The following is a 19,141-nucleotide window of genomic DNA, read 5'->3' on the forward strand; positions in this document are numbered from 1 at the left end:
GACTTATTAGTGTTTATTGGTTTTAGAAGATCAAAATCAAAATCAGTTTGTGTCTCTTTGTATTTGTTTTTGTAGCAGAATCCTTCCTCTGGAGGCACTTATGATGTTGTAAGTGTATATGTGTCTCCTCAAAGTAGTGTTAATACGTGAGTGTGAGAGAGTCAGTGTGGGAGCGAGGAACAATATGCAAATGCTGGTGATTGTGTGTATTAATCTTGGCAGTGTCGACTGCTGCTGGCTGCTGCCGCCGTCCAACAGGAAGTTGCGTTAAACTCGAGTTGGACTGGGTCATAGGTCACGGCTGAGACGAAATGACAAGAACAGACAAAACAGAAGCAGAAAGAAGAAATGTGTTGCAATTGTCCCTTAAACATTTCCTGGATTTACTTCCTCAATACTTCAGTTCCTGATCTATTCATTGAAGCTGGGCGTGATGCATTTCATACCTCCATAAAGTTTTAAATAAACAGAAGCAGAACTTTGTAAAAATGATCCAGAGACAGATTATAGCAAATTTTATTAGATTATATTGGAATAATTTAGAGAGAAACATAGCATCATTGAGTACACTTACAAATTATAGAGGCGTTAAGCAAAGTTAACCCTAACCCAAAGTTACAAGGAAGTCTCTTTTAGAACGGTTTTAAATGGTATCACAAAGAACAGGTCTAATACCTGTGTGTGGAGTTCACGCTAACACACTATTTATTTACATTTTTTAAATTAGAATAATAATTAGCACACCTGTGAAAGCGGCAAAGTTGGGACTCAAGACTTCTCTCAACAATCCTCGGGGGGGGGGGGGGGGGACACACAATTTGACCAGCGGTGACATTTTTTTGTATCTGTACCAAACTTCAGTTCCAGCAAGTGTTGTAACAACTCTAACCGCTGTGTGGTTAAGCAATATCCAATAATACAAAGTCAAGCCAAGTCCAGCTTTTATATAAATGGGCGTGCTGATGAAGTGATGGAGGCCACCAAAGAGACTCCACCGCTGCCCCTTTGTTAAACAGTTCTGGGGACCTGCAGGGGGTCTTCAGGTCTGGACCAACACAAGGTCAAGCCGTTTGGTCTGAAAACAGCCCAGCCATCTTTCAGCTGCTGATTGGAAATAGGACAGCTTAGAAGACAAAGGAGACAAAAAAATTAGGGCCGGAACTCAATTAAAAATATTAATCTAATTAATTAGAGGCTTTGTAATTAAATAATCGAAATTAATCGCATTTTAATTGCATAAATATTTGACCTGAGAACAGTGAGAAGTAATTTTTTTCACATGGATTTTTATTTTTGTTCAACCAATTCCAGCAGACAAGTGTGTTGTGTTGTGGATTCCAGCCTGAGAATCTATGAGAATTGAGGTTGGATTCAAAAGCATCAACAGGTGTGTGGTGGAACAGTGCAGGGAGATAGCAGGAAGGCTGAAGTGTGGAGGATCCTCAGTTCAAACCTGTTCTCTCAGAAGGAGGCTTTGGTTGCAGTCAGGGCTTCAAACTGTAAACTTTGAAACAGTTTTGAGGTTTAGTAATCAATCCCAAGGTCTAATATGAGAAACGGACACAATGAGGCAGGTGCTTGAATAGCACAAGGGAACAACTGAAGGGCTGCAGGCTCCAACCTGCTGTCTGACGTTGTGGGTTCATGCCACTTCATGCAGACATCACTTCTGCTTTGAAAGAGTTTTGAGGTTTGAGTAGCAGTCTCAAGGTTAAATACGAGAAACACAAATTTAATTTTGTGCATGGTGAGGTAGTGCAGCACAAGAGCTGAGGAGCTACTGTCCTTACCCTGTAGGTTGTGGGTTCAAGCCCAGTCTTGGGTTTGAGCCTTTGGCTTTACTTCAGGTTTGAGTAGCAATCTCAAGGTTAAATACAACAAACAAAGGCCTGATTAGTGTGTGGTGAAGTAGCACATCGGAAGAGCTGCTGACGTAAGCCCCTGCACTGCACTTGAAGGTTGTGGGTTCAAGCCCAGATGTGGAAATAGCATTTAAAAAGATTTTTGAGGTTTAACTCACATGCTTAAGGTTAAATAGAAGAATCAAAGTTGGCAAAATGTGACCAGGACTGGTAGTGTAGGGGTGCAAGAAGGAGCCGAAAGCCTCTGTAAGTGCCGCCAGTGGGTTCAAATCCTGCTCCTGCCAAGTCTTGAGCGCACTACCGCGGAGGTAGTTGTGGGGGCATTATCCCCACTGGTTGTTTCAGAGAAGTGAACCCTGGGGGTTATGCAGAAACACAAGGCGCGTTCACTTGTGTTATGATGGCATTGTCAAGAATGATGAAGAATCTTTTGGATGATGAATTGACTAAATTTGATGTTAATTGCTAATTAAGCTTTTATTACTTATTAGCCATGCTACATAGCCTATAGGTTTCCACCTTTTTGACGGGAGAGAAGGCCGGATGAGTCAGTAAAGATGAGCAGATATGTCTCATTCAGTGGTCACACTGACATGAAACTTATTACAGCTTCTGAGGGCATTTTTCAAGACAATCACATGTTTGTCTACTTCAGGGCATCCTGTGGACAACCTTAAACTGACAGTCTGGCACAGGGTGTAGATTTGTTTACCCTTTTTAGTGCATCCACCCTCCAATTCTCTGTTAGATTCAAATTCAATAATTGAATTGAATAGCATGGTTGATCCTCCAAGATGCACCAATCCGTCTCTGGGGCAATATCCCATTATGATTTTTTATAAATGTCAGTTACCCAATACTAAAAAAGGATTTAGGAAGAGCCACCATGTCCCTTGAGGGTTGAACCCAGATAAGGTTTAAAGTACAGAAATTTGGGGCATTTGGCATTAGTGACATGTAGGTTGCTCCATCTAAGATCATTCCAGTCATGTCATGGGAAAAAAATATTGTGAAAAAAGTCAAAATACGTAGGGTCAAAATATAATATATATATAATATAATATATAATATATACATTATTAGGGCCGGGACTCGATTAAAAATATGAATCTAATTAGAGGCTTTGTAATTAATTAATCAAAATTAATCGCATTTGACCTGTGAACAGTGAGAAGTAATTTTTTTCACATGGATTTTTATTTTTGTTCAACCAATTCCAGCAGACAAGTGTAGCAATAGCATATTTAGAAATATAGTACTTTCAGAAATTCAGGTAGCCTATAGGTAAGTAGACCTTCTGTAAACTATGTTTTTTTAAGTAGACCAATACTTTCAAGTACATTCAGAACATTGGTTATTTTGTCAGACGTGGGCTTAGTTACCCTGGTCCTTAAACCAGTCATCTGGTGCAGTGTGGGTTGGGTGTGGGTCTTTGTACGTCCACGCTAGCTGCTAATTGTGTTGCGTTGAGGTGATACTTGAGGCTCGATGTGAATTCCTTGTTGCACAGCTTGCACACAACCATGCTCTTATCGACGCTTCCATCCGTGTGTTTATTATAATAAGATTTCCCATTCACGGGGCCACCCGACACGGTCTCGTCAGCTTCTTCGTTCATGTTCACTGTGGTTTGGTGTTGTCTGAAGTCATGAACGCTAGTTGGTGCTCCAGTATAATCGGTCCTCCGAAACTCATCCAGTGAGAAACGTTCCGCGGTGCAAAAAATAAGTGTAAAAATGCGTAAAAAATGTTTAATGTGTTATTTTTTGTGTAATTAATTAATCTTAATTCACATTGTAATTAATTAATCGTAATTAACGCGCTAAAGTCCCGGCCCTAAAAAAAATGTATTCACAAAATACCTCGACAACATTTCCACGCATTCATGCAGAATTCTACAAACTCAAGCAAGTCAAATTACAGTGAACACCAGCGAGAGTCCCTGAAAGCTGGGAGAGAACAGTCAATCCATCCCTGCCTAATCCCCATGTCGGTGTGTCCTTGGATGATGTGTTGAAGTGGTCAGAAGACTAGAAAAGAGGAAAAGTACAGTCCAGTCTTCCCCCATATCCCTCAGGTTAATTGAGCACATGTTACCTGGTGCTGAGGGTCACCTGATGTTACAAATACATCTCAAGTAGCAGAATCCACCCCTGAAGAGGAGAAACTGTGCTGGTGGACCACAGATTGTCAAACTGCCTTTGAAATCCTCAATTAACTTGTGGTGAAGGCTCGGTGAGTGAACTTCAACCAACCTTGTGTGGTCTATTCGGATGCAATGGGGGGAGGGAGAATAAGTTTTGGCCTTCGCCTGAACAATCCACCCAAAGGAGTAAACACAGCATGAAGCCAGGTTTCTGTCAGTTTAAGGATCCCAAACTTGTGTGAGTCATCCTTTCTCCCACAGGCCACAGGGTTTTACTTCCAGGGTAAACGTTTACTTCACGTTAACACAAGAGAAACATGCCATTTTGTGGGCCATGTGGAAATAGACTTGGCTATAGGGTGAACCCTCGCCCTGTGCAGGGCCGGACGGGGAGCGCACACACAGCCAGGGTGGAGCAGGGAAGGGTGGATGACCTCTAAGGGGTGTAGTAAAGACCGGGCATGAACCAAATCTCGGGGAAACTGGCCTGCATAGTTTTCCTACCAGTTCCTCTGACACAACACTAAGCCTCCACACGGGCCGCCCAGCCTTCCAACCAGGAGTCACTGCAGCAGTCCCCTCACTGTGAAGAAATAACATCACTGGACACCTTGGATGTTCAAACTCCATCTGGGAAACCAGACCACAGCTGATTGCATCTGCTTTATTCCCACTTCTCCTTCTTCACTTTGATGACAAACATCAGAACCCTGCAGAGCGAAGCTGGGAGAGGATCGGAGGGCTCCATTTATGGCTTGTTCTTCTCTACCAAACTGTTTTTATTAAATGAAGAGAACTTCAAACCACACTCTCATCAGCTGTTTTCTTCTTATTGAGACAATAGTGAACTAGTTTAGGTTCTTGTTAACCTGCGGTGGTGCTGATTGTAATTCTATTTTCTCAAATCTGACTCCGAGATTTTTATTTCCTCCCAAATACACACGTCAGACTACCTGACGCTTTGTGTTTAGCTTAGAGGTTGTCATACCAACGGTAGCTTGGTTACCAAGATGTGTCTGTACTTCATGTTGAGATATAAAGTGGGAACTCATTTTGACTTTCAGTATAACCTCCAATTGAGGTTGTGTCTTAGTAACACAAGCATGACAAAGACCTCAGACTCATCAACCAGTGGATATTTGTAAATTAGCTTTGGAGCCCAAAACCTGGTATTTTGTTACCCGGGCGTGAACATGTTGTTATAAATTAAGTTGTGAATCTTAAAATGGACCTCTGCTTGGTTTACACTTATCAAAGAGTACAACTTATGAAAAAACGGATGAGCTGTTGATGAAGGTGCACAAAAGATCACTGAAGCTCCAGTAGGAAAAACACTGAGCATTTAATCAACAGAAGGCCAAAATATTTTTAACAGCACAAACGTACAGCGTCACCAAGGCGTTGTTGAGGAATAATACACTTGCTAAGGTGCATAAAAGGCTTCATCATTAGTGCATCTAGACTAAGCCGTAAGATTTTAAAGATTTTCTCTACTACTCAGGAGAAACTCTTTGAAAAGCAGCCAAGTGAAGGAAGTGCACATAACTCACAGCCCAAGGGACACATCAAATAGTTCTATAGATCTGTGACATCACAGTTATTAACACACGTTCTAGTTACTGGCAATGAATCAACTATATTTATATACCAACAATTAAAAGAATGAAAATAGCAGTTCATTACTCAGCCAGACAGAGAAAGAAGCTCTGATTTTACTTTCGCATCGTTAGTCAAGGAAGAGGGCTGAAAGGTAACACACACACACACACACACACACACACACACACACACACACACACACACACACACACACACACACACACACACACACACACACACACACACACACACACACACACACACACACACACACACCTTTTTGCATTCTGTCCTTTCTCTCTGGCTTCCTTCTGCTGATCTGAATAGAGAGGAAGCAGAATGTCCCCTCCGGTTTGTCTGTTTATGAGTGTGTGTGCATGTTCAGGTGTGTGTTCTCTCAGGGCTCTGAGCGTACATGGCTACATAACCAGCATCATGTTGATATACAATCACACACACACACACTGCTTTTAACAATAAACCGAAAAAATGGATCAAGGGTTTGGGGTGGTGCACAGTGTGACTTCCAGCAGTCTGGTGATGATGTCAGAGTGCGTGGGGTGAAAGGTCAAACCATCCACCTCCATGGCCAGGTGACCAGTTTTCCCGCTTCGTATCCCAAAACGCACCAGAGTGGAAAGGATGGACTCCTCCTGCAGGAGAACGACAGTGTGATTGTGTAAATGGAAGACCAAGAGGAACAAGGTGTCTTCATCCTAAACACAACATTCGATGTGTTAGTGCAGCTGGTGGAAACGCTGCACTATGTTAGCACTCATTTGGACGCGTGTCCAGTATTCAGCCTCCTTTTGGCCGAGTTCAGGTCTAATAATTGTGATTCACTTGCTCTAACCTCTCAGCTTTAATAGAGTTATGTACACCAAGAAAATACATATGCACTCTTAAAATGCTAATTATATGTATAAAATATATTATGAATCTCAGAAAAAAAGCTTCTTCAAGAGATTATCTAGAAAGCTGTGTGTGTGTGTGTGTGTGTGTGTGTGTACCTTGTCCACAGACGGCAGGTTAGCAGTCCAGTCGTGCAGCTGTTCTTGGGGGGTTGCGTGCTCCACACGCAGGCCTCTGAGTCTGTATCTCTGGTGGGAGGGGCAGGTGTGGAGCAGGTAGAGCCCACAGGCCACAGCGTATCCTCCCCAGTTGGACACCCCTTCAGGAGAGGGGGGGGGGGGGGGGGGGGGGCAGATAAACCACAGACACTGACTAGCCCCTTCAAGGGTAACTCATGATCTTAAACAGGACCTCACTATAACAGCAGTGAAGCCTGAAGCTGTCATTGATGTTGTGTCACTCATCTATACTAGTTGTGCGCTGTGTCTGAGCCAACCCGTCCTCGGATGTAGGATCCTTGGATGCAGCCGTGAGCCCTGATACCTGCTTGGATGGTTTCTCTTCCATCAACCTTGATCAACTGACTTCTACAATTTTGAAATCCAACTCTTCCACTTGTCTCCTGGATCCGATTCCAACTAAGCTGCTTAAGGAAGTTTTTCCGTTAATTAGCCCATCCCTACTGGATATTATGAATCTGTCTTTGTTGACAGGACATGTACCACAGTCCTTCAAGGTAGCTGTAATTAAACCTCTTCTGAAGAAACCTACTCTAGCTCCAGAGGTGTTGGCTAACTACAGACCCATCTCTAATCTTCCCTTCCTCGCTAAGATCCTGGGGAAATCTGTCGCGAATCAATTATGTGACTTTCTACAAAACAATGCTTTGTTCGAGGATTTCCAGTCAGGATTTTGAATGCATCACAGCACAGAAACGGCACTGGTGAAAATTACAAATGATCTTCTACTTGCATCGGACCAAGGACTTGTATCTTTTCTTGTATTGCTGGACCTCAGTGCTGCATTTGACACCATCAATCACCGTATCCTGCTGCAGAGACTGGAACACTTGATTGGCATCAAAGAAACTGCACTCAGCTGGTTTAAATCTTATTTATCGGATCGATCCCAGTTTGTGTTTGTGAACGGTGAATCATCGAGGACCACCAATGTTGGTCATGGAGTCCCACAAGGTTCTGTGCTTGGACCGATTCTATTTACCCTGTACATGCTTCCTTTGGGCGACGTTATCAGAAAACACCGCATAAACTTCCATTGTTATGCAGACGATACTCAACTGTATCTATCGATCAAGCCAGAAGACACCAACCAACTTGTTAGACTTCAGGACTGTCTTGGAGACATTAAAACTTGGATGACCTGCAACTTCCTGATGTTAAACTCGGAAAAAACGGAAGTTATCATGATAGGCCCAGAGCGCCTTCGAAGTCAGCTGTCACGTGATACAGTCTCTATGGATGGAATTGCTCTGGTATCCAACAGCACCGTCAGAAATCTTGGAGTTCTCTTCGACCAGGATATGTCCTTCAACTCTCATATAAAGAAGACTTCAAGGACTGCCTTTTTTCATCTACGTAATATATCGAAAATCAGGAACTTTCTGTCTCAAAGTGATTCAGAAAAACTAGTTCATGCATTTGTTACTTCTAGACTGGATTACTGTAATTCTTTGTTATCAGGCTGCTCTTGTAAATCGCTTAAACCTCTCCAACTGATTCAGAATGCTGCAGCACGTGTATTAACAAGAACTAAGAAATGGGATCATATAACTCCTGTATTAACTTCTCTGCACTGGCTTCCTGTTAAATCAAGAATAGAATTTAAGGTACTTCTCCTCACCTACAAGGCACTTGCTGGTGAGGCACCGTCTTATCTTAAAGATCTTGTTACACCGTATTGCCCTACAAGGCATCTACGCTCCGTAGATGCTGGGCTACTTGTGGTTCCTAGAGTTTTAAAAAGTAGGATGGGGGCCAGAGCCTTCAGTTATCAAGCTCCTCTTTTGTGGAACCAGCTTCCACTTTCAGTCCGGGGGGCAGACTCGGTCAGTTCATTTAAGATAAAGCTTAAAACGTTCCTCTTTGATATTGCTTATAGTTAGGGCTGGCTCAGGTTAGCCTGGACCAGCCCTTAGTTAAGCTGCTCTAGGCTTAGACTGCCGGGGGACTTCTTAGGACACACCGAGCCCCTCTTTCACTCTCACTCTCTCCTCCCACAATCATCCATGTTTTATTAATGTACATCACTAATTAAGCTTCTTTCCGGGAGTTCTTTGTGCTTTCTCGCCTAGCAGGTCTCCGTGGATCATAGTTTCGTGCGGACCCCGGTTATGACTCCTGGCATGGCTCTGCTGACACCTGCTGCTGCCATCATCATTACTTTAAATATGATTCATATTACTGTCATCAAAAACCAACATCTTTCTGCTCTCCCTCCCCACAGAAACCTCTGTGGATGGTGGTTCGATCAGATAGAGGTTGTCCCTGCAGTGGTCCTGCCGTACACCTGTTCTGCTACTTGCAATTACTTGTATCATTTCAGTTAGAGAAATTGAGTGTATTGTACATCTTTTACATTGTTGATTCTGTACACATGACATCCATTGCAGTCTGTCCATCCCGGGAGAGGGATCCCTCCTCTGACGTTCTGCCTAAGGTTTCTTCCCTTTTTTCCCCATTGAAGGGTTTTTTCATATTTTGGGGAGTTTTTCCTGTGACGATGTGAGGGTTTCGGGACAGAGGATGTTGCATGTGTACAGACTGTAAAGCCCTCTGAGGCAAACTTGTAATTTGCGATTTTGGGCTATACAAAATAAAATAAATTGAATTTAATTGAATTGTCTACTGTTGTCTGTACAATTTGTTTCCCCACTGGGAACTAATTAAGCTTTTTTAATTCTAATTCTAATTCTAGTCTTCTGGCTCTCCACATTGGCCCGTTGGGATGCCACCGTGGAGCTTTCTGACCCTCTTGGTACTTTTTGTGGGACCAAAAGGAGAGGCCAGGTGTTCATTGTGCGTGTGTGTGTGTGTGTGCACAGCAGGTGACTGTGCAGTGTTTAGGGTGATGGCGTACCAGCAGTGATGGCGTAGTCTGCAGGAACATCGCAGGCTATCAGCCCCCCGTTGGGCATCATGGTCCTCACCTTGTCCCTCAGTGCGCCCATCCCCAACTCATTACCACCATCCCCGATGCCTTAGGTCAGAGAGAGGAGCTCCTCAGAACAGCAAAGGACGTATCAACACAAGTTTGGTGTTTTTAAATTAGAGTAAGTATTATGAGAAAAGGGTTACCATGGCAATGGATAATGGAGGTCTTACCTGTAGTGATTATTCCGGGTATGTCCTTGGCAGCAATAAACAGGTCATCAATGGGATCCACCAGATGTTTGATGTTTACTCCTCTCATGTTGTAGTAATTTCCATCTTCAGCACGTCCAGTGCGCTCTATCGCCACCAGGTGGTCGTACCTGATATCACACAAACAAGGACACTGTTTAAAAATATATATATTCACATTTGTATGCCCTTGAGAATCCTTGACACATGCATCTCCAGTTTTCAAACATTATTTAATAAATGTCCTCTTTAAATATTTTACAGTCGAGTAAGACATGGACCTTCACAATTGGTCCTTCGAGCCGGTTCTCAAGAACTCTTTTCCTCTCGAGGTTTGGACCTGAAACTGTGCACAGACTTCAAAGTCCTCCCCCGTATTCCGTTAAAGGAGTCACATTTGGATAAGAGAGGCCAGGATGCGCTGGAGGAGAGTGATGAGATCCTAGGCCGGTGTTTTCTTCATTACGGGCTTGTACCTACTTCTTACTCAATACAGGACAAGTCTGAGATCCTTGTAAAAACGGTTTTGTCTTCAAGCTTGTCTTTCCCTTTAAACTTTTGGTGGAATTACATTTTCTTTCTTGTAAATTACTGAAAGGGATTTTTTTTCTTTCATGCTTTAGTACTGAGAACTAGGGACTGAAGTTGTGATGTTGACCCAAGTTCATACAGATGACAAAAACATCTAGTACGTATGTATTGTCATAATCCGTAGTCCCTGCAGACTGAGAAATATGCAATAGGTTGTTATATTCATAATCCGTGGTCCGTCGGGACTGAAAAATATATAATAGGTTGTTATATTCATAATCCGTGGTCCACAGAGACTGAGAAATATGCAATTCTGTATTATAAATATATATATATATATATATATATATATATATATATATATATATATATTATATAATGTTTATAATGTTTCTGATTGGCCAGAGAAAAAAAAAAGAGACCAGCTACAGGCCACGGGGACTGGTAAGCAACAATTACCAGAACAGTCTCTGAACTCCCCCAAAATACAATTAAGATAAAGAGAAACACAATACTAAAGTTGATGATGATGAAGTATCTAAACCTACTTATTCTTAGGAGTGTATTACTGAGACAAATGGACCGGGCTGTGGGGGGACAAAGTAACAACAGAGTCAAGAGATTGAATTTCCAATGGCAAATGAAGGCCGTCTTTCTTCTTTTCCCTCTTTCAAAATAGCACAAAAAGTTATTTTATTGTGTTGGGGTCGGCTCACCTGGGCTTGTTGGGGTCTCCATGGTGACACAGAAAGCGCAGTGCAGAGTCTGGGCCGCTTTCTTCAAACGTGACGATTGAGATTGCAGTTTTCAGCACACCTGAGGGCGGCATTACAGACTATCGAACCAAGACCGAGACATTTCATTTCAGGAGCAGGACACCGCTGGAGGTCCATCTCTTCCCCACCTGTCCTCACTGCTTCATCAACGATGGCCCGGTTCATCTCCAAGGCTCTCCTGTCCGTCACCATTGTCACCTGTTTCCCTAGTGACAGCAGCATGGTCGCCATGGCGATGGCTCCAGGCGGGCCATCTGTCTCGTCAGGGGGACTAAATGGGAAACACATTGTTCATGTTTCAGGCGACAGAACACTTAAAGGATGAATCTAAATATTTCACTATGCTTGACTTTGTATGTAAACGTACCTGCATCACAAGCGTATGTGTCTGGGTGCGGGTATCTACCTTTGCGTGTGGTGTGTTGGAAACCCGGTTGTTATAGCAACGGAGTTTGCATGCGAGAGTGCCAGACAGGAGCGCAGGAGTTCGTCCTGAACAAATAAAGCTCTGATCCCTCGCTGGCCTGAGTGAGGGACAAGAGACGGCTCACATCCACATCCATCCAAAGCTGCTGCTGACACACACTGAACGCTCCACCATCCCGCTGCCAGCGGAGGTATGGACCCCCCCTTAGGTGAGTAACACCATCCGATGTCATCGATTAAAATGTTCTGGCTTCTTTGTTTAGTAGTTTGGTTTATAGTATGAAAGCTGGTGTGACAAGGACAATGCTAACATGCTGATGCGCTCATCACCCTGTTTGACTCTATGAACATGCTACGCTTTGATAAAATAACATGAAAGTTATTTGGTCAAAGTAATAAATGATGCATCTTCACCAAAGTCAGGAACATGAACATAAATATCTAATGTCATGAAAATGTGTCCAACATGCGTCCTGATATTTCAGTCTATACACGTCCTCGCTTGCGCTATGCCACTGCTGGAAATAAAATGTAATTACAGCCTGTAATAATAATTCCATTCAGGAGGACCTGCAGCAGTACTTCATTTAGGAGCCCCAATGACCTCACTCCTTGCATGTGTGTACCTGGGTCCTCTCCAATAATGGTCTCCAGCTGTCTGATCTTTGCCACAGCCCTCTGAGATGCTAAACTGAACAGCAAGGGATTGTGGGATATCAGGAAGCAGAGGGGAATCAGTTCGGCGTCGTGATGCGTGCAGTGCGAGCCCACGGAGCCTTTGCTGGGTGGGTGGGGAGGAGAAGGTGGCGAGTCTGGGATGTCAGTCAGGAACATACAGCCTGGTGAGTGGCTGAATGCCAGATGAGGCTCTGCAGGGAGGCAGAACACCAGGTTCTTAGGACATGAAACCACTGTGAGCAAGTTGGATGCAGCATTAGCCAATCATAACGCTTACTGCTGCAGAGTATTGCTTCTATAGCAGTCACTCCACAGGCCCAGAACACGGGGACATCTCCGGGCAGCAGCTGGACCGGCTCCCCGTAGTCTGGTGTGGACAGGTCGTGTATGCCAAGGAGAGCTGCACGCACACACGGCCAAGTTATCTCAATTAGAATTTTACCTTCTATTTACAAAGCACTGAACAAAAAAACAGCACGTAAGGAGAGAAACAAAAAAAAAGAAATAATAATATCAACGAGGCAGAAAGACGACTTTATAACAGCAACAAAACCCAAACATAAAGACACACGTTATACACACGTTTAAAGCACATTTTAATAGATGAGCAATGGACAGAGTGGGGGGTCAGAAGGATGTGGTCGCTAGAGCTAAAGGTTGCTGGTGTGAGTGTGTGAACGTGTGAGTGTGTGAGTGCAGGAGGTCAAACAGTCACGAAGGGCTTTGTACGTGATGAGGAAAAGCCTGCAGGGAAGGTTCTGAAAGACTGGGGTCATGTGATCTCTGGTGGAGTGGGCTGGGGTAATGAAGGCATGGATGGAGTAAAGTCTGTGTGTGTGTGTGTGTGTGTGTGTGTGTACCCGGGTCTCCAATGTGGACAGGAGCTCCATGTGCAAGCGGGTTGAGGTGAGTGACCTCTACTGCTGCGTCCAGCATGGCAGCAGGAACAGGACGCATGGTGACCACTAGAGGGCAGCTGAACACTCCTGCAGGAACACAGCGGACCGCTGTCTGCACACACACAGACACACACACAAACACACACCAGCAAATAGGAGTCAAAGGTGACAAAGACCATAACGCTGAGTAATGTCGTAATAGAATTAATTTCTTTGGAATATATTATTTCAAATCATGTAACAAACCAGGAAACCGGAATCAATCGGTTGATAAGTAAATCATTGTTATTATAAAAATTGGGATTTCAGGTAAGAACATTGAAATATGTGTGGCATTAAGCTCCTCAAAAGCTTGTATTTTATTGCATCTTCTGTTTTATAACATGAAACAAAGTATATATTCGGCTTTACAAAAACTATTTTCATCTATGATATATTTTGAGTTGCAGCTCTGTTGAAGACCTCAGTTCTATATGGAAATTAATACTAGACAATGCAATTTAAACCCACAAATAGTCAGTCAACCAAATATGCAAATACAATTGTCAATGTCAATTACTTGATGATGTCATGGTAAGCGTGTCGTCCCTAATGGGGACCTAACCCAATCCGCATCACTCAGGAATCAGCAAAGGTTTATTGCCATCATATGTCAGACATACATGGAATTTGACTTGGCGGTTGGTGCACGACAGCAGACAGTAAGACGTAGTGCAAGAATAAGATAAAAAATGTAATAAAATATATGCTATGGGTTAGTTAGTTAAGAAATGAAGGTAAAATAAAAAATAAAGATAAAGTGCAGCAGCTAACTCCCCTGCCTCCACAGCATTGGACGGGTCATTTCTACAAGAGGTGTCACGCTGCAGATATTTGAGCCTTACCCTGTACATGCTGATGTTCGTGCCCTGCTCCACGTTTCTGACCGGGACCCCAGCTTTCCTCAGCCGGCCCTCAAAGCCAAAACTGCAGCCCAGATAGAAACAAACCATGTCTGACCATGGGCCCTGAGGAGCAGCCTGCTGCTGGGATGCAACCCCGGGAGCACTAGGAAAAGAGGAGGAGGGAGGCTGGTCACATCACAGAGTCGAGTCCAGTGACCACGTGTTTCTTTTGGGAGTTGTATCACGGATTTCTTATGGGATTAAATCCAACAGAAGTGCTACAAAATAGCAATTAAGCTTTACATCTTCAAATAGGAAGTCCTTTAGTCTATTTTAACTTAGTCATGTTTTAGCGCACAGGACGTGGCTGTGGGGTTCCCTCCTGTAGTGCGGCGATCGGTGAAATACCTCGACTGAGCGCAGTAACTCTGCAGACTGGAGACCGTTTTCACCAGGCAACCCTCTTCGTACACATGGTACTGAGAAATGTCCGTCCTGAAGACACAGAAAGACAGAGCGTTTGTCAGGTGTACATGGATTAAAGTGAGGCACAGAGACGAATTACATTCCTCTATATAGAGATACCCAAAAAGGGAGTAGTGAGTAGGGAACGAGTGACTGATTGAGTGAGGGTATAATTTCAGACGCAACAAGTGATTAATGAATTCTGAGATTCAATTCAGACTTAGATTTTAAAGTTCTTGTGAGAGCAGAATACTGCGCACACACACACACACACACACACACACACACACACACACACACACACACACACACACACACACACACACACACACACACACACACACACACACACACACACACACACACACACACACACACACACCTGCCCCCTGTGTGGTGTACTTTGCTCTACCTGATGTCAGCATTTCTTGCAAGAGGCGTGCAGGAAGTCTCTCCTGACCGGCTGTGATAAAGCAGTGGCAAGGGGGCGGGGTTTCTGCGACAGAACTCTTCAAAGTCCTTGGCCAGATGATTGGGCAGGATGACGACGTTGGCTTGCTGGTATCCTGACACAGACACAGACAGTTTATGCTTGTTATGACAGAAACGGATCAGACAACCAGCTCACGCTCAAGTAGAGTGGGAAGTACTAAAGGATAAAGGGTGGCCATCAAAGTGCCACATCACACCCACTAGAACAACAAAGTACCAAAGGGGATCAACTATGGGAGAGGGTTGAATGACCTCTCACATTAAAAAAGGATTAAATGATTTTTTTGGACATGAAGTGAAATAAAGTGGAGGATCACCTCACAGTGATAGCTAGCAGTTGTTGGGCGTAAATGAGAGCTGGAGAACAGAAGGGTGGGTTAGTCCGACTCACTGAACAGCAAACAGGCTGCACAACCAATATTTGATCACCACAATAACATCACTACAGCTCAAAACTACTGGACATTGGACTCCTCTTCAGTTACAATTTAACTGAAAAGGTGCGTATGTTTTCAGATTGTTTCTTGCTGACAAAAAGCCACTAGATTTTAAAATGTATCATTTTATAATATTTATTTGGATTTGTATGTTAATCATACTAGCTGTTAATCAAAATAGCACTTTTCTATGCCATTGTTATGTAGAATATCTTGATAAAAACATGTTTCTCTAATTGACCCTACAAGCTACTATAAGTAGTAGTTTACGGAGTCAAATCATCAGGTTGCATCTGTAAGCAACAAATAAATTCTTATTCATGGATCCACATTGCACACAGCACAGAGGTGACTCTCCTACCGTTAGCTAATCCTGTCGTGGTGCTTATTCTGGGATCTTCCTGCCTGATCAACTGCCTCAACTCAGCAGGACTCAGAACATGTAAACCATTGGACTGCTCCATTACAAAACGCGTGCTCCTGTCGGATACTCCAATGTGTGCTGGGATGACTTGCTCCTGTCCCAGTACAGGGGTCCGCTAACCGCCCGAGGGCCCAATAAGAGCGGCACACACAGTCGACGCAAACAGCAGTGGGGGGGAAGAAGTCTTGGCCCACTCTGGCCAGCTTCACCAGGGTTAATGTTTAAGTGGAGAATGTGGTCAATCGTTAAACTGAATGGCTCAAGATAAAATGGGGGGGGGGGGATATAAAAAGAGGAAATTTGTTTAAAGAGAGACAGAACAAAATGTATGGAAACTGTAGAGGGAGACAGTTGTAACTAAACCACTGTTAACTGTGTTTGTTGTCTTGACACTCTTAGATGTGCCAGCATCTATTTGCTCCAAAGTTGTTTCTTAAGATGCAATTTTTTTATCTCATGTCTTCTTCAACCTCTTACCCGGAGTCGAGGGGAGACCAAAGTTCCCTTTGCCGGGCTGCATCTACCGCATTGTTCCTCCTCAATCCGACCCCCGGCTGAAGCCTCCTTTCCAGCAGGGAGTAGACTTTACCAGAGAGGCTGAGTAGTGTGATACCTCTGTAATTGGCGCACACTCTCTGGTCAACTTTTTTGAAGAGAGGGACCACCACTGATGTCCTAGACTTAGACCACACAGTGACGAAGAGGTGCTTCATCCAAGACGGCCCCCCAACACTCATTGCTTTTAGAACCTGTCTGGAAGGATCTCATCTCTCCACCTGCCCAGGCTCAAGTCCTTTTGCACATCATTCACATCCATTCATACACTGATGACTGGAGCTACTACACACAGTTATACCCTTTGATCTGTGACCAACATTCACACTAGCAACTTAAATGGTTAAATGGGTTAAATGCCTTGCCCAAGGACACACCGGCAATTAACAGACCCGTGGAATCGAAAAGCCGACCCTCTGATTTAAGGGAGCACTTCAGCCTGGGCAATCCCAGGCCGCATCTAGTAGCTTTGACTGGGGGATCCAGGCCAGGTAGACCTTCTACTGGGACAGGCTAACTAATACCACTGAATACCACATAATTACATTAACTTAAAGAACTTTCCATGCAGTTGAATTCCAGTAACTATCATGTTACTCTTATTTTGTTAACTTGTTTACTCACCCATCTCTGATAACAGAAACGCACATCCAAAGGAACAAATGGTATATGAACTTTACCTGAGTCGATGGCATAGTTAGAGACACTCCTGAAGTATCCCAGGGAACGTCTGGTGGCTCGAACAGCAGTCAGCATGCTGAACCTAAACCTCCGCACACAAACAGACGGCACACTAAACCATTTCTTCTCAATGAAGTTCTTGAAATTAAATCATTTGAAACTCATGGGATCATTTCTGGCCTATTTGCATGAATTGCGTCAGACGCGATGGACAAGGGGCGTGGCTTATCACCCTGAAAACAGTTCAACTTCATTTTTCCTTTGCATCAACCAGGGAAGACTCTGGTGTTCGCACTATTAGACGCCATAGTATGAGTCCAATCAAAGAAATAAAGATATCGTTGGAGACCCAATACGCTACAGAATGCAGAAATATTCTTTATAATATACAGTATGTATGTGCGGTTGCAAAGTTAAAACTTTTAAAAAGCGTTTGCCTTCTTTGAGAAATGTGTCGTCAGAACAACATGGAGTCCAATGGGGCGGGTGGTTGGCGTTCATCTCGCTTTTAGTGCTCACAGAACCAAATGTGTAAGTCTGTTGGATTCCTTAGTCACATGACTACAACCAGCACATTTCCTTACGTTTTATTTGACAGTAAGTGGGCGGACACAGTCACCATAGCATCTCACCTAATTGGACTAAAGTTGCTAGAAGACGGCAATTTCAATCTTTGGCTTAATGCGCTTTAGAAATGAAGATAAAGCATTCTGTTTTGGCTCATATAGCCTGAAACTAATCATTTGGCCAGCGTTTCAATAACCTACCACAGCCAGTTGAGACTAATCACTGGTAACACTGGTGGGTACTACTCCGACTCATTTCATTAACCTGTCACTGGAATTGACGACCCTTTCTCAGGTTTATTTGACTCATGGTTTGGTAAATACAAAATAAATGGTCTATTTCCATGGTAACAGCAGTCTCCATTATGGCCAGCATCCTCATCTTGGGTGCATCACTAGACTCATGGCCACCGTACTAACCCAGGAAGACCAGCCCCTAACGATGCCACTATTAGGTACTGAACACATTGACATGAATGACTGATCCAACAAAATTGACAAACTTGATGGACTGATTATTTTCCCAACAACGTGTGATTATAGAAGGTTAAACAACTTTATAACCCGGCTTAATGAATCTTACTGTAAATTCAAATGCATTCAGTGAAATACTCTATTTTGAAACTATGTTATTAATAAAGAAATGTATGCAATGTAACACTGAATGGTACCGGCAAGTTCATTGGCGGAGTGACAGTCGAAATTCCAAATTGCAATGAACCCAACATCCAGTGTAAAACGTCATTGCACAATCATATTCAGTTATCTAAATAACTAGATGACATGAACGCACCAGGAGAATTCACATGCCCTGGGGCGTGATCTGCAATACACACCTGTATGCGCCCGCTGTTTGAGACACGTAGATGGACGCGAGAGACAGTTAACTACGTCATAGTCAGTCAACTACTCATTGAACACAACGCGCCATAAAGGTGCACTTACATGTAAGTTAAGCGTCTGCCGAGTGGATCGAAGTCGTTGACTTTAAGCGTATTCATTCAAGTCATTCTATTTAGTATTTATTCATGTCGACATACATGTCAACCCTCCCGATTTTTCCGGGAGACTCACGAATTTCAAAGTCCCTCCCGAAAATCTCCCGGACCGACCTTTCTCACGACTTTCTCCCGATTTCCACCCTGACAACAATTTTGCTGCACCATCAGTCACTGGGCGCGCTGTTTCAGACCGAACAATAATAAAGGTTACACCTTGAAGTCAAGCGCGGAGATTAGAAAGGAAAAACCGCTAGAACCCCCGTCAAGACCGCCGAGATAGCGTCATTGGGGGAAAACAAGTAAAAAGTAGTTGTTGGCGTTTCAATCCTTCTTTCTCCACAGAAATCTATGTTCTTTCATACCTTTCAGAATCTGAGAGGGCTACCGTCCCACGGACCGAGGCAGCTTTCAGAGGGAGCGAGTGCTGCCCTCTGCTGTGTCGGAGGGAGAATGTACGGCAATGTGACGTCATCACAATCAGCTTCATTCATACATCAAAGAAAACGAT

At 43.6% G+C, this 19,141-nt stretch overlaps 1 protein-coding gene across 10 annotated transcripts; it reads right to left on the bottom strand.

Annotated features, from left to right (window-relative positions):
* Positions 1-5,331: 5,331 nt before the first annotated feature.
* On the bottom strand, positions 5,332-19,120 carry dglucy (D-glutamate cyclase). Of its 10 annotated transcripts, none has more exons than XM_037485944.2 (16): positions 18,578-18,696; positions 18,469-18,481; positions 17,066-17,154; positions 14,890-15,043; positions 14,421-14,507; positions 14,013-14,175; positions 13,090-13,240; positions 12,507-12,629; positions 12,178-12,420; positions 11,532-11,649; positions 11,254-11,396; positions 11,066-11,165; positions 9,801-9,949; positions 9,556-9,675; positions 6,618-6,778; positions 5,332-6,260 (listed from the first exon to the last, which is right to left on the bottom strand). In XM_037485944.2, exons 3-16 carry the CDS (start codon positions 17,139-17,141, stop codon positions 6,102-6,104), a joined length of 1,947 nt encoding a protein of 648 aa, XP_037341841.2. In that variant the 5' UTR covers positions 17,142-17,154; positions 18,469-18,481; positions 18,578-18,696; the 3' UTR covers positions 5,332-6,101. The 10 variants fall into 10 exon arrangements, with proteins under 10 accessions (XP_037341841.2, XP_062413130.1, XP_037341840.2 ...); XM_062557146.1 differs by having other exon boundaries at positions 17,066-17,148; positions 18,469-18,491; positions 18,578-18,686; XM_037485943.2 differs by having other exon boundaries at positions 17,066-17,148; positions 18,578-18,650.
* Between the last annotated feature and the right edge of the window lie 21 nt (positions 19,121-19,141).

Source organism: Pungitius pungitius, chromosome 14 (assembly GCF_949316345.1).
Source record: "Pungitius pungitius chromosome 14, fPunPun2.1, whole genome shotgun sequence".
NCBI lineage: Eukaryota > Metazoa > Chordata > Actinopteri > Perciformes > Gasterosteidae > Pungitius > Pungitius pungitius.